Below are 13,542 nucleotides of genomic sequence, written 5' to 3'. Positions count from 1 at the left end.
TGGGAAACACCACTTCTGATTTTCTACTAACTGGATATAACTCCACTGACCACCGCTCCATAGGCCCAGCCACCTGACCACTTTATTACCCAGCAAAGGGGGCACCTGTCCAAGCCATGAGCACACAGTTTCTCCAGGAGAATGCAATGTTGAAGTCTGTACTAAAAGACCGTAGAGGTCTTTTCCAACCTTAATGATAATGATTCTACAGAAGTCCAGGTAGACAATATCCTTATCTACCAAGCAGGACCTTGCCATAGAAGGAGTTCAGGTGTCAAGGACCCAAGGAGTCACGCAGGATCCGACTTCATGAAACTCTTGCAGGCATGTCCTGGTCCCCTGGTGCTCCTGTATGTGCCATGTGGTGGCACTGAGGATCATCTCCATGACCTTCCTGCTTGGATTTTAGAATATTCAGTTCTGATAACTGAATTCAGTTTCATTTTCAGCTCTTCTTGATAACAATTTTCTATGCTTTTTTAAAGTACATACGGAAGAAAGACTAACATATTTATTTATCTTTCTTATCTGTCATTGCATGTTTAGAAATAAATTGCTTGCACTGTCTAATAAAGACTAGAAAGTTGACTTAGAACCATTTTCTTGATTTATGTGCTAGTGCAAGAAAATGGGATAGTCCATCTTGTCTTAAACCTGCTCATCTAAATCACTAACCTTTCACTAAAAATATTTCTGTTATAAAAACAGAGCTTGAGTGTTATGACACTGCACTAACGTATGTATGTTCTTTCTTTCCTTGCATGTGTTACAGAAACAAGATATACTTAATCAAGTAAGTAATGCTACTTTTTTTTTTCTTTCTTTATGCATAGGTACAGTGTATTTTATTTTGTAGGCTTCCATTGAGATGTACTTATTAATAAATACTGCATGTGGCTATTCTTTCAGATAATAGAGTCATATTTAAATCTAAAACCAGAATGCATTCCTTTTCTGCTGGCAGAATTTTTCACTGAGTGAATTTCATTTTTGTCATTCACAATACATTATTTTACTAACATTAATTGAGTTGAATATGAGAAATAAGTTAAGAGCAAGTAATTGACTTGTTCCATACTTGTCACAGAAATTTCCCTTTACTGTGAGATACCATAATGGTCTGTATTACTCTGAAATGATAAGAACGCATCTCAGGAAAAAATATTAAATACTGATTTCTATAACCATATAATACCATTTATATGTAGCAGGCTTGAAATTGCAGATTTAATAATTTGAATAAGGCTTATGCTGTGCTTTAAGCGATTGTGACTTCACAGCAATTGCAAGAGAAATGGTTAAAATGCTGATTATCAACCCAGGAAGCTACACCTGAGAAGCTTCAGCAGCCGAAAACCAGGTATAAAAGTAAAATGGGAAAAAAAAAGAAAGGAAGAAGGACTAATAAAATTGACTCATCTTTGAAGTGACCTAGTTATTCGTCCTTCATAACACAAAGATGTTAAAAAGCTCCAGCTCTGCTGTTCTGAGAAGAGGCAGCCAGAACATGAGAACAATGAGAAAGTCAAGAGAATGAAAAGATCAGTTTTGTGGAACCACTCACTTTCTGGGGTCAGAGGCCAGCTGAGCTTTTGGAGATGTGTTAGTAAGAGCAGAACTCCCCATTCACAGCAAGGACTTTCTTCAGGTGACCAATGTTATTTCTTTATTCTTTTAATAAACTAACAGAGTGACTTCAGAGGGTCCTGAAAGATAAGGCTTCAACATTAAAGCAGTGTGTCTTTGACCAATCTTGAGCATAATCTCATCAGCATTTAGCTAATTACTTTGTTAAATGAGTAGGCAAATAATAATAGAGTCAACAAACTAAATGAAATTTGGGAATTAATATCACACTGGGAAAGCTTGATGATGTGATGGACTATAATAAATGGAATGAGATGCATGTGTGCAGAGTAGAGTGTAGTGTACCCTAGTCCAACTGGCATTGTCAGATAAATGGACATGTATGTAGTTGATCACCAGAAGAATGCAAAGAATCATTGTGGTTTAGTCATGAAGAAGAGAAGGATGTTATTGGGATGTTGTAATCGTGTTCCTGTGGTCATGGCAGCCTGGAAAGAAGACAAAACTTCTAAAAAGAGGTAGTGTCTTAGGCCCATTGGCCTAAGGGGAAAAGTAGTTAAAATTTCAAGCACACAGGAATATGGTTTGAAAGGATATTTTGTGTTCTTTGCCTCAGCTATGTTCTTTGATGTGACAGAAGATACTAAATTACTGTAAAGACCTTGCCTTATTATAATATATTAAGTGAAGTATTTTTACTACAGATAGGAAGATTTCATTTTCTATAAAAAAAGTACTGCAGAAGTCACATCTTTCTACTTTTGTCCAAATGATGGGATAAAATAAATGCAAATTGGAACTAATTTACAGAAGGCTAGTAGGATGTGCAGAATTATAGCATATATAATGTAGGAGAAGCCTGTCCCTCACATGTAAGAAGCTTAAGTTGTATCTTTCTAGCTAGAAAAGAAAAGAATATAACATCTTGTGTGTATCACCAGCAATAAGCTCTAGGTTTCAGACACTGGGTACTCTGTTTTTCTGGCTCCATGGGCAAAATTTCTAGGGAAAGCTTTCTGCATACCTAGAGAGTTAGGAAGCCTGCCAGGCAGAGATGTTGGCAATCTGGCTCTGAGCCTGCTTTCTGTGGAGCATGTTGAAGGCATTGAGGTGTAAAATTTTTCAGATAGTCAATTTATGCTGCAAAACCGTTCTGTTTAGAAAATTTTTTTATTATCTTTACTGGTCTCTCTTATCTCCTTTTGTCAGTCTGTGCTACCAGTGCTAATTTCCCTCTTTGATATCCTCCTTTCCTTTTGATACACTTTCTCTTCCCTAAGAATTTATTTTTATCCCTTTTTTTCCTTTATATTGTTCTATTGCACAGTCCCTTATGTTTAAACTTTAAAAGCCTATTACCACTTTCATTTACATGTCACATGTTAAAAAAGACTTAAAGAGCTTTAGACAGACTTAATTATGATGGAGGGGTGTTTCATTATGAAGAACAGTATGTTATATTTTGTGATTTTTATTGTGATGGCTTCAGCTATGCTTGATTCACCTGCATGGTGGAATCTAGATATTGTTTGTGAAACTGCATATCAAAACAAAATATAGCAAAAATACCTCCAGTCATAATTTATTACAGGAATTAATCAACAAATGGAAATGTTTTGAAGTCTTCTTGTGAAGAAGAGATATGGATATATACAAATATATACCTGTATAATTAAGTAGATGCCACTGATCACATCCTTTTAATTCTTTCTAAGCTATACTTTTAAATACTGGTGAGGAGAAAGTCAAACTTAGGTCAATTAGTATAGCTCCAGTTCTAGTAAAATCTGTACATTTACTTAGTATAAAGCGGATGTAACTTGTTGATGAATGAAATGGGACACTTTAAACCTTTTTCTATTGCTGTATGTAATTATTCCAAGTGAAGGTTGCAGTTAAGCTGTGTTAAATCTCAGCAAACTGTTCATTCATGAAGTGAAAGTCTGTTCACTGAAACTTCGAAGAGAGAGGGATGAACAGATAACTTTTTCTTACTAAAAGTGTCATAGCAAGTATTTTTATAAAGTGTAGCTGAAATAACCTCCACAAAAATTTGCAATTCACAGACAGGGTCATTAAATACAGCAAAATATTATTGGTGTAGAACATGCATAGAAAAATGATTTTTCTTAATTTTAAGCACATTATGGACATGTTTGTCTGTGAGTCAGTTTTTACACAATCTGCACGTGCAGATAAATTGCTTGTTTCAACCAGAACTTTTTGTCATAACTGACATTTTTCAGGGATTCATTAATTCTGCTGTTTTATTTGGCTTTTGTTTGAACCATGCCACCTACCCCATTTTTCCTGGCCAATTCTTTTGGGACAGAATGCAAACTATTTACTTGTCTCTTTGTTTGATATGTAATAATTTCAAGTAGAGTTTGAATGATAATATCCTAAAAGAGCCTTCTAAAGGTATGTGATTTATCACTCTCCTTAAAAAAAACCCTTACTTTTATATAGTAAATGTTGCATATTTAGTAGAAGTATTAAATGCAAGTACTTTTTTTTTGTAGTACTTCAGGATATACAAAATTAGGCACATATAGAATTATGTATTGAGGAAAACCTGCTAATAAAAAAAAGTTTGGTTGTTTTTGCATAAAAATGGAGTTTTCCCATTTCCATTTGAGATATTTTGTTGAGCTTACTTCTTTGAAGAACTGCGGGAAAATTTTGGCAATAACTTATGTCTGTGTATTGGTAATATCCAAATATTATTTGTCCATATGGAGTTTTTGGTAGAAGCAGCTTGTGAGAGCATGTGGATTTTTAATTTTTCTTTAAACAGTCATATCAGCAGATATTAATTTGAATGCTGATATAGATCAGAAATAGTTTTAATTTGGTTACTAGCATTTTCAAAATTACTTACATAAAAACTGTATTAAATGAAATAGTTAGATCAAAAAATGCTAAGGACTGAATTTTGCCAAATTTTGCCTTGTGCCCAAAGCCAGTGTTCATGAGTAGTTCCAAATTTGACTTGAGTTTCTGCCCTATGATCATTTAAAATACATTTTAAACACCAAGAATTTATTCATTCTCATGCGATTCATATTAGTTTGTTATTCCTCTGTGTATAGTCTCTCCACTTTTTTCCACATCTTTTGGCAGTGTCAGGTTTTGAAATGTAATAGTCAATGAATCTTCAAGACTAACTTTTGTGGGAATGCTTTAGCACTGGTATTCACAGGTAATCACTTAATTGTCACTAATGCACTCACATTAGTGTTTGCCATTGTTGTCATAGAACAACGTGTGAATCAAGGTCCCATAATATCTACTCTTATTCAAAAGTTCATTTTTCACATATTGGGTAGTTTAAAAAGAAATAATCAGTTAAAGGAACTTGGTTAAAGGAACTTGCCCAACCCCAAAAACAACCCGGAGCAATTACTGTCAGTAGATGAAAGCTGATTATATTTTTGACACCATTTGGAGATGAGACAACATAATCTAAAAAGTAATTAATTGAAAATTACATTTCAACATAATTCTCTTCCATTATCTGTGAAATATTCTTTCTAATAAATGAAAACCATATGCAATGGAAGTCTCTTGAAATGAATGATATTTCTCTCTTTTTTCTTTTCTCTATTGCATTTTGTTTTTCTCTATTGCATTTTGTTTTTCAGGATGCTGAAAATAGTGGCTTATGTTGAAATATTTGGTACAAATCTAAAAGAAAAGACCAAAGAGAATGTGGTGTTTTAAAAGAATTTATGGGTGGAGATTAATTTCAAACACTAGATCATTTCTTTTTCCTTTTTATGTGGCCAGTGTGGTGGGGAGGAATAAAAGGAGTATTATTTTACCCCTCCCTGCCCTGCTCGATCCACAATGACAACCCTTTTTCAAGAGACCATTAATTTTTGTTGTCTTGTGAATAGAAAGAGAGTGATACAGCTTCTCTCCCTTTGTTTGGCATATCACCCAGAAGAACTGGTTGTATTTACACCAGCTAAGAAAATATAGGAGAGAGTAAGATCTCTTATATTGCAGTTGTTAGGATAGATCTTGAGTCAAAAGCTTGCATTTTCTTAATAAATTATTGGTTCTCTTCAAAAGTATTAGTATGGTAGGAGTTAGAATATTATGCAGCAAAGTTAAAAAACTTCTATATAAAAAGATGGAAAAAAATTATTGTATGTATCCTATTTTTCACTGAGAAACCATGTTTTCTGTATTCTCAGTATTAGAATATTTTTGAGGCCTATATCATGTAGAGTTCTGTGTGTTTGCACAACATATATATATAAATGCATAAATCTTCAAAATATGCATATTTGGATTTTTCTTGTTCTTACATATCTGTGTTTACTATCAGTAAGGCAGAAGAGTAGAGTTATAGAATTGAACAGCTTAACTGCACTTGGAAAAAGGACAAAGTCAAATACATACAGTTTTTGTAGATGGAGTTCATCCTTTTGCTCTCCATTACTCAAGGTGTTAAGAGCCATTCTGTTGCTTGGGACAGAATCAGGCATTTTAAGGCACCTCCATAGCCTGTTGTAGCAATAGTCAGGAGATAAAGATGTGTGGTTTTAGCTGAGTGTTGGCCTATATATGTCTGATACAAAACCAGAAGAAACTTGAAATTGTCTGTTATTTTGCCAAGCAAAATCATAACTGCTACTTGGAAACCAGTCCTTCAGTTCCTGTTCTTCCTGAGACTGAGTCTCCCCCTCTGTGAAGTAGCACTAAATTAGTGTAATGTACTTATCAGTGAGCACCTGAGATGAAACAGAACTCTTATCATAGTAATTGGAGAATCTTTAAAGCATATTAAGCATAGACTGATGCACATTTCTTTTTCCTTGGTGTCCCTCATATTCTGCTTCTCTGGGATTCAAAAGAAACTGAAGTGTGGGAAGCAAGAGCTTTGCTTTATGCCATTGGTGTGGAGTAGAAAGAGAAGTAAGATACATGCATTCTTTAGTGATGTTAATAATGTAACAAGCATCTTATCACATATCTACGATACACATTGGATACATTGCAAAGACATCTACTTATGATCATGATACTATGAAAGATAGTGGTTGCTTTAATGTCAGGTTTGTAGTATTTTGTGCAGTAATAGGAGCATACAAGTCCAGACTACTTTTAAAATAGGAATAAAGTGACATTTTTAGTGCATCTAAAAACCCCAAACTATCTTTAATGGTTTTATTTCTTCATAGTTGTGAATTCTTTAGTCAAAGTAATCAGTGTCATCCTGGAAACCATCTTGAAATAATGTGTCTTGAATAAACTGTCTTGAAATATCCTGAAAAATTTATTTGATCAGTTGCCAGGTCTTTAATTTCTTTGTGACTTCCACTTCTTTAAAGTTAAGATTCTTTATAATTTTTTTTTTCTAGTTCAGTAATTGCTATTTGCTCAAATGTGTCTTTTTATGTGCGCTTGTTACTCTTTCATGTGATTTTGTGTGGTATCTTAAGAAGGACAAACTAGTGTTCAGATTCAGGAAAAATATTGTCAGATAATAGTTTGGGCAGGAAGGTGTCTGGTTCCAAGACCCTTGCCATGGGCACAGACACGTTCTACTAGACCAGGTTGCTCAGAGCCCTTGAAAACTGCCAGGGACAGGGCATCCACAACTTGGCTCAGATATTATCTCCTCACATATTTAGTCTGTACACAAATGGCATTGACTTTCTCTCTCCCTATCCAGACTTCTATTTTAAGAAAAACTAGTGCTATATGGTATAACTTTTGCAGTTGTCACTTTCTATCCATGTAGCTAGTGTTGCTTTAGTTTTCTATATTCATATTTAAAAAAAATGTATAAGGCATAACAGAGTTGTGTGATAAAATTTAATTGTATTATATTATTCTAAGAACAGTATATATATATATATGTGTGTGTATGTGTGTGTGTGTATATAGATATACACATATATATATACACACACACATAGAGTCATACTGAGTCCAGTTCCTTGTTTGCTTTCAGAAAAGATGAAAATTGTTTCATGGTTTACACATTTTATTTGCTAAAAATAATTTTAAAGTTAAATTTATGCAGTGTTGCCCATGTCTTATGTTCCTTCTCATTTTCTTTTTTCCAAGATAAATACATAATTTTTAGGGTTTTGTGTCTTAATTTCAGGTGTTTGGAAATATTGATAAAATCTTTAAGTGGGAACTAACTACTTCTAAAAATACAATAAAAACAATTTTAAATTAATTTTATGGTTTAAATTAGCTGAAACTCTGTGGTGGTTTTGAATGTGTACCTCTCTGGAGTTACACCAAAATTTTTCATTACCAAATGAAATTTTATTACCCAGTAATACAGAAGTCTTATTTTGTGAAATTTCTTTTTGCAAAACATAAGAAAAGGAGCTCCAATAAACTTGGTAAATCAGTTCGACATATAAAAATAGAAATTCAGTTTTATATGATTAGTGTAAAACCCTTTATTTTTCTGTGACCTACAGGCAAGGATTTTGGTACCCTTTATATTAGAGTCAAAGCTAAAACTGCACTGATTTTTTTCTTTTAGACTCAAAAGATTTAGGCCAAATTATTTGAATGTTCTTTCATGTTTTTCTGATTCAACTGTGTCCTATTTTATCTCGGCTATGTTGAAAATTTTCCTGAAATCCCTAAACTTGTGATCATAATCTCCCTATGCCCTGATATAGTCTCTTGTGAAATGGAGTGAATTAATTAATGTGCAAGGCTAATTGTTGTCAGTTTGGTACATCCTCTCACGCTCTCATCCTCTCACTTGTGAAACGTCATGGAAAATGCTTTCTGAAATGCTAAATCCTTCCTTCTCAGGTTCATTTAAATTCAGCTGGAGCTTCTGGAAGGCAAGCAGCTGTTGAAAATTAAGCAATTACCCTGCATGCTTAAGAAAACCAGATCCACCATTATGGTTTATATATTATTCTGATGTTATTGATCTGAACTGTTTAATTAATATTTGAGAATTCATTAGCATAAAGAAATTATTTTCAAACCATACCAAAATACTCTGAACTTTTCATCTGCAAAATTCTGATAATGACAGTGAGATTTAAAAGGAAGATCAAGTGTGATACATGTTAAGGTGGAAAATTATTGTTCCCTGCTTTCCTTCTTTTTTGTCTTTTTGCTTACCAAAACATTGTGCAATACATTTGAAGAAGCTGGGGTTGTGGGGGAAAATGCTGGTAATTAAAGGAAGGTTATTTACTAGCTGCATCATTTCCCTATTTCAGAAGGGTTAAGTTCCATGAGGAAAGGTAGTCTGTAGTTGCAGAATAGAGAAATGACTATAAAATTATGTGTTGTTTTCTCTGTTGTGAAAGTAGTTTTAAATTAAGCTGAGCAAATATTTTGCATCTTTATGTGCTCTGTTCTAAATGAACCATACTCAATATTTAAACCTCTGCTTGGTGAGAGCACCTACAGAGGTGTCTTCTACAGTGCTCCTCTCAGGATTACTTTAAAGAAATTCTTTCGTTTTTCTATAGTCATGTAGTGAGTAATATGTATTACAATGAGAGTTGATAGCAAAGGCACTGAAAGCAATTTAAAAGTGAGCCATGGTTTTGGAAGATCATTCTTTTTCATTGGGAAGCTTGATGGATGGACCAAACTACTCCTAGGTCTGCTGTAGACCAGCTTAGTTCTCTTATTTACCTTATATACATTTATTAAATAAATAAATATCCAGAAATGGCAATACCATTTTATAGCTCAGTTCTAATAGGATAATCTACACCAATTATGTTAGGTCCTCTAGAATGTTTTCCAGCTATGCAATATTAGAATCCCATATTTTGATGTTTTAGGCAAGACCTAATCACAGGCCTCTACACAGAGATCTCCCTTAAGCAGGATTGGTTTTATACATTCTTTGCATACAGCATGTGATTTTGCACCTGCCTTTTTGACCATTCTAAACATTTCTGATGCGCATTCAAGTAATTTGCCAGCTCCTGACTACCTTCCATTATAATCTGAAAGCTTTTGAATGTGCAACATCTGAACTCTGGTTGTGTGAATATTGCTGCTTCCCTGGGGGAATACAGGTTGCAGAGCATGTTAGAACAGAGGATAAAGCACTTTCAGCTGAAGAAATCTGACTGTAGAACAATCTTCACAACAACTACACACTTTCTTTTGTCCTTTGCTGAGCCACCCTCATTGCTGGAAGTCAGGATATCAAATACAGTAAATGGATATGGCAACCAAGTCATGTTACTTTTGTTTCTCTTGTCTTTTCTAGCAGTTTGGAAGATGTGTTGAGGATATTGGCTTAACTGATAGTCTGACCATGTTTACAAAATACTGAAAATTTTGAACATCTTTGAGAGAGTGTCTTCAGGAAGAAAGAAGTACACATTTCAAACTTATTTATTTATCTGTTTCTCTACACATATATAATTTTGAACCCTTTAAGTGAAAAAAAAAGAGTAGCATTAGGAGCTGCTGGCAGCTTGGAGAGTCAATATCTCTCAGTCAGCAGTTTAAAAATCTGAGGTGGTTCTAAACCCAGGGAATATTTTTTCAATATATACATAAAATCCGCAGACAAGATTAATAAAGATAAGATTAATGTAATGGAAAGATATTTATGTAGCCATCCATAAACCTTAATTTAAATGGGATTATAATTTTAGTTTCCATTTTCAGTTAGCTGGGTTTTTTTGTGTATATGATTTAGTGAGATAGCTAAGACACATTTCATTAATGCACAATTTAACAAAACAATTTCACATTGTTAAAGTCAGTTGATTTAGTGATTAATGTATTTGTTATGCTTGCAGGTAAAAAAATATGTTTATATAGTGTATATTAGCGTAAATAATTACTGATTTACTGGAATGCTGATACAAATCCTTTTGCTATTGTGATTCATAGTTTATAAACAGTGAATTAAATGTCAGTGGCTTTATTAGAGAGAAAAAAATGTAAAGTTTATAGTGTGAATGAAACAGTGTATGATTTGCCAAAGTAAAAGAGTGTGGCTGAGACTGGGTGATGAGATAGTGAAGCCATGTCCAGGATGTTTATTTCCATTTTACACCCATTTTGAGCATTGTGAGCAATTTTTTTTTCAGTCTCTGCTATTTTTGTCTTCAAGAGGTGAGAGTTTTATTGGTTTCCCTGCATTTCATTCTCAAATGAGGTGTTCTGTTTTAGAAGATCAGCAGATATTCCTCTCACCAATCTTGCATTCCTAAAAATTATGACTTGAACAAGAGTAGTCAGATTTTGCAATTTGTGTTCTTGGTCCCTCATAAAGATGATACACATTTAAAACATTACCCTTTGGTAGTTAGGTCTTGATCTTAATGAGAAACACCTTATTTAATGTGCTCATAAAATTTCAGAATCTCATAAATGCATTAAAAAAGTCAAAGAAGTCAGGGGAAGAGCAGTCTCTGCTCCTAAGTCTTAAAATGATATTAAAATAATAGCAAAAATTATTTATACTGTGACTCAGATTCCAAATTCACTGATGTCTTTGAAAATTCAGTTTCTATTTTTTTTTTTCTGGCATGGCTTCAAGCTGATTCTTGATATTCCTGATAGTCTTTTCCCTCTTTCCATATTCACTATGATGAACTAAAGGAGTTGCATTAGACTTTTCTGTGGAGAAATGGAGTATTCCTGAAGCATAGAGAAATTCCTCAAAGTCAGTTTTGTGGTATCATGTATCATTAAATAATTATCCCATAATTATTTAATGATGATAAGTTGCTGTTGTGTTTGATCTATAAAGAAAGTTATACTATGTTTTATCAGATTAATAATTGATAAGCTGCTTTAAAATCACAAATGCAATGATAAGTATGCAGTTGTGTTAATATGTTTCAGAATACCTTTGTCTTCATCCTCTCTTAGCAGGATAAGATGGAATCATAATGCTTTGCATTGCTGTGATCCCATTGCAGCCTACAGCTTCCTTGAGGGGGAGGTGATGGTATCTTCCTGGTGACCAGCAATAGGATATGCAGAAGTAGAATGAGATTGCATCAGGGGGAGTTCAGATCAGACATCAGGAAAAGGCTTTTCAGTGGGAGACTGGTTGGTCAGTGGAAGAGGCACATCTTGGTTATGGCACCAAGCCTGTCAGAGGTCAAGGAGCATCTGGATGATGCTCTTAATCATATGGTTTGGTTTCAGGTAGTCCTGTGAGGAGCAGGAAGTTGAACTCAATGATCTTTATGTATACCTTCCAACTTGAGATAATCTGTGATTAATTTTATTACCTAAAAAAGACAATGCTGTTTGAACAGAAAAAATCATCGTAGGAGTTATATAAATCAGGTCTTCCCTTGCTCACAAAAGCAAAACCAAATTTAACTAAATGACAAATGTTTTGGATCAACAGCATTTTGTTTTTTGTCTCTATGTAATGCTGCATGTCTGAGCACTCTCATTTGACTCTTTGAACCTGTTTGAGACAGAGTGATTAGTAAGTCTTTGACAAACACCAGCAAAGCATGTTGCCAAGTAGGAAAAGACAGGAGGCCTTCAATTCCTTGAATTAGGCATCCAAAAATCCCCTGCTTTTTGTCTGCCTAATTATAGGAAAAGCTAAGACATGCTAAGTACATCCCTAGGAGCTCTGTAGGTGCCTTTGGATGCTAATCAAGAAATTTAAGAGCGTGGAACTTAATTTCAGGGTCCTGATATAAGTGCTCTGAATTTACTCTGGGCTGTTTCACACAGTGCTCTGAAGTATTATAGCAATAGTGTGAATTTAAAAAAAAATACTGAATTCACTGATCACTTTCAAGAATAGGTGTGCCATTCTATATCTTCAGAAATCAGTATATTCAAATACAGTCCAAAGCTTTTGTCAACAGAATATTATTTGATGAATTAGTGTGAATTTTTTTACAAAACATTCAAAAATTTTTATTCTTTTTTTCTTCCCCTTCATTGCAGACAATAGATTTAGAGGGTTTCAAGTTGTTCATGAAGACTTTCCTGGAGGCAGAGTTACCAGATGATTTCATTGAACACCTTTTTACATCATTTAGGAACAAAATCTCTCACTGCAGCCCGTTAATAAAAAACAAACCACAGCACCTTTCTGGAGGTAAGTAATAAAGTCAGTAATATAAGAGTTAAAGGTTCCCTCACCTTGCTGTTTTACTTATAATAGCTGTAAATAGATGGAATTCTTAACTGCACGTTGAGGGATTTTTGTTCTGGTGTTTGTGAAATTAGAGAAACTAACTCAACCATCATAGGAAATACTGTGAAAAGGAATGGAAGTTAAATGGTTTTGTCTTTTTAGTTTGATGTCTTGAGAAGGCTGACCTAGAACAGAGGCTAGACGGATGGGGAGTACAAGAGCCTGGCCAGGGCTATACCCAAGATGGATCTAAAAATGGTCACAAAATGGACAATTGGTCACGAAGTCTCACATTTTTATAAGTTTTGGTCCATCTGTATATCAGGGTTAATTGTCCAATTACAGCTCCAGGTTATGAAGTCTCAGCCTTTTTGTTTCCTCTCCTCAGTCCACTGTTGTTTATGGTTTTGGGCCTGAAACTTGTAACTATTGTCCTTGGTATCAGGCTAGAAAAGGAATTGTTTTGTCTACCTACTCTGTGAAGAGAATTCACTGACATTTAATATGAAGCTCAAAGCTACACACCTAGGGAAAAACATGAAAGCTAAAACTTAAGGCATCAAATTCACAATAATGATGCAGCTGAGACACCAAGTGGACATTCTTTGTCATGTTAATGCTGATCAGATTGCTATGGTTACATGATCTTGTTGCCTGCTCCTGTATAAACACTTAAAAACCTTCAAGCTTCGTGCAGGAGGCTCCTCCTGGTGCTCAAACGTTTCTGTGCCAGTTGCTGCTGTTTCTTTTAATAGTCTGGGTATACTTCTAGCATTGTTACTAATCCTACGTAATTAGCAGCTGCTGATATTTTAAATGTTGGCTGAGTGTATATCACTAAAAGTGATTTTGAT

At 34.3% G+C, this 13,542-nt stretch overlaps 1 protein-coding gene across 7 annotated transcripts in view; it reads left to right on the top strand.

The window, feature by feature from the left end:
• Window positions 1–13,542, top strand: part of DGKB (diacylglycerol kinase beta) — a 331,618-nt gene that overhangs the window by 65,352 nt on the left and 252,724 nt on the right. For 4 of the 7 annotated variants that reach the window (XM_015619344.2, XM_015619346.1, XM_015619343.1 and 1 more), the window contains exons 4-5: window positions 773–793; window positions 12,496–12,649. In XM_015619344.2, coding sequence (XP_015474830.1) covers window positions 773–793; window positions 12,496–12,649 — 175 coding nt within the window. The remainder of the gene's footprint in view (window positions 1–772; window positions 794–12,495; window positions 12,650–13,542) is intronic. The other 3 variants (XM_019005780.1, XM_015619347.1, XM_015619345.1) reach the window with 1 other exon arrangement.

This window comes from Parus major, chromosome 2 (genome assembly GCF_001522545.3).
Source record: "Parus major isolate Abel chromosome 2, Parus_major1.1, whole genome shotgun sequence".
Classification (NCBI taxonomy): domain Eukaryota; kingdom Metazoa; phylum Chordata; class Aves; order Passeriformes; family Paridae; genus Parus; species Parus major.
The sequence above is the reverse complement of the archived record's forward strand: the minus strand, read 5'-3'. Positions and strand labels throughout refer to the sequence as shown.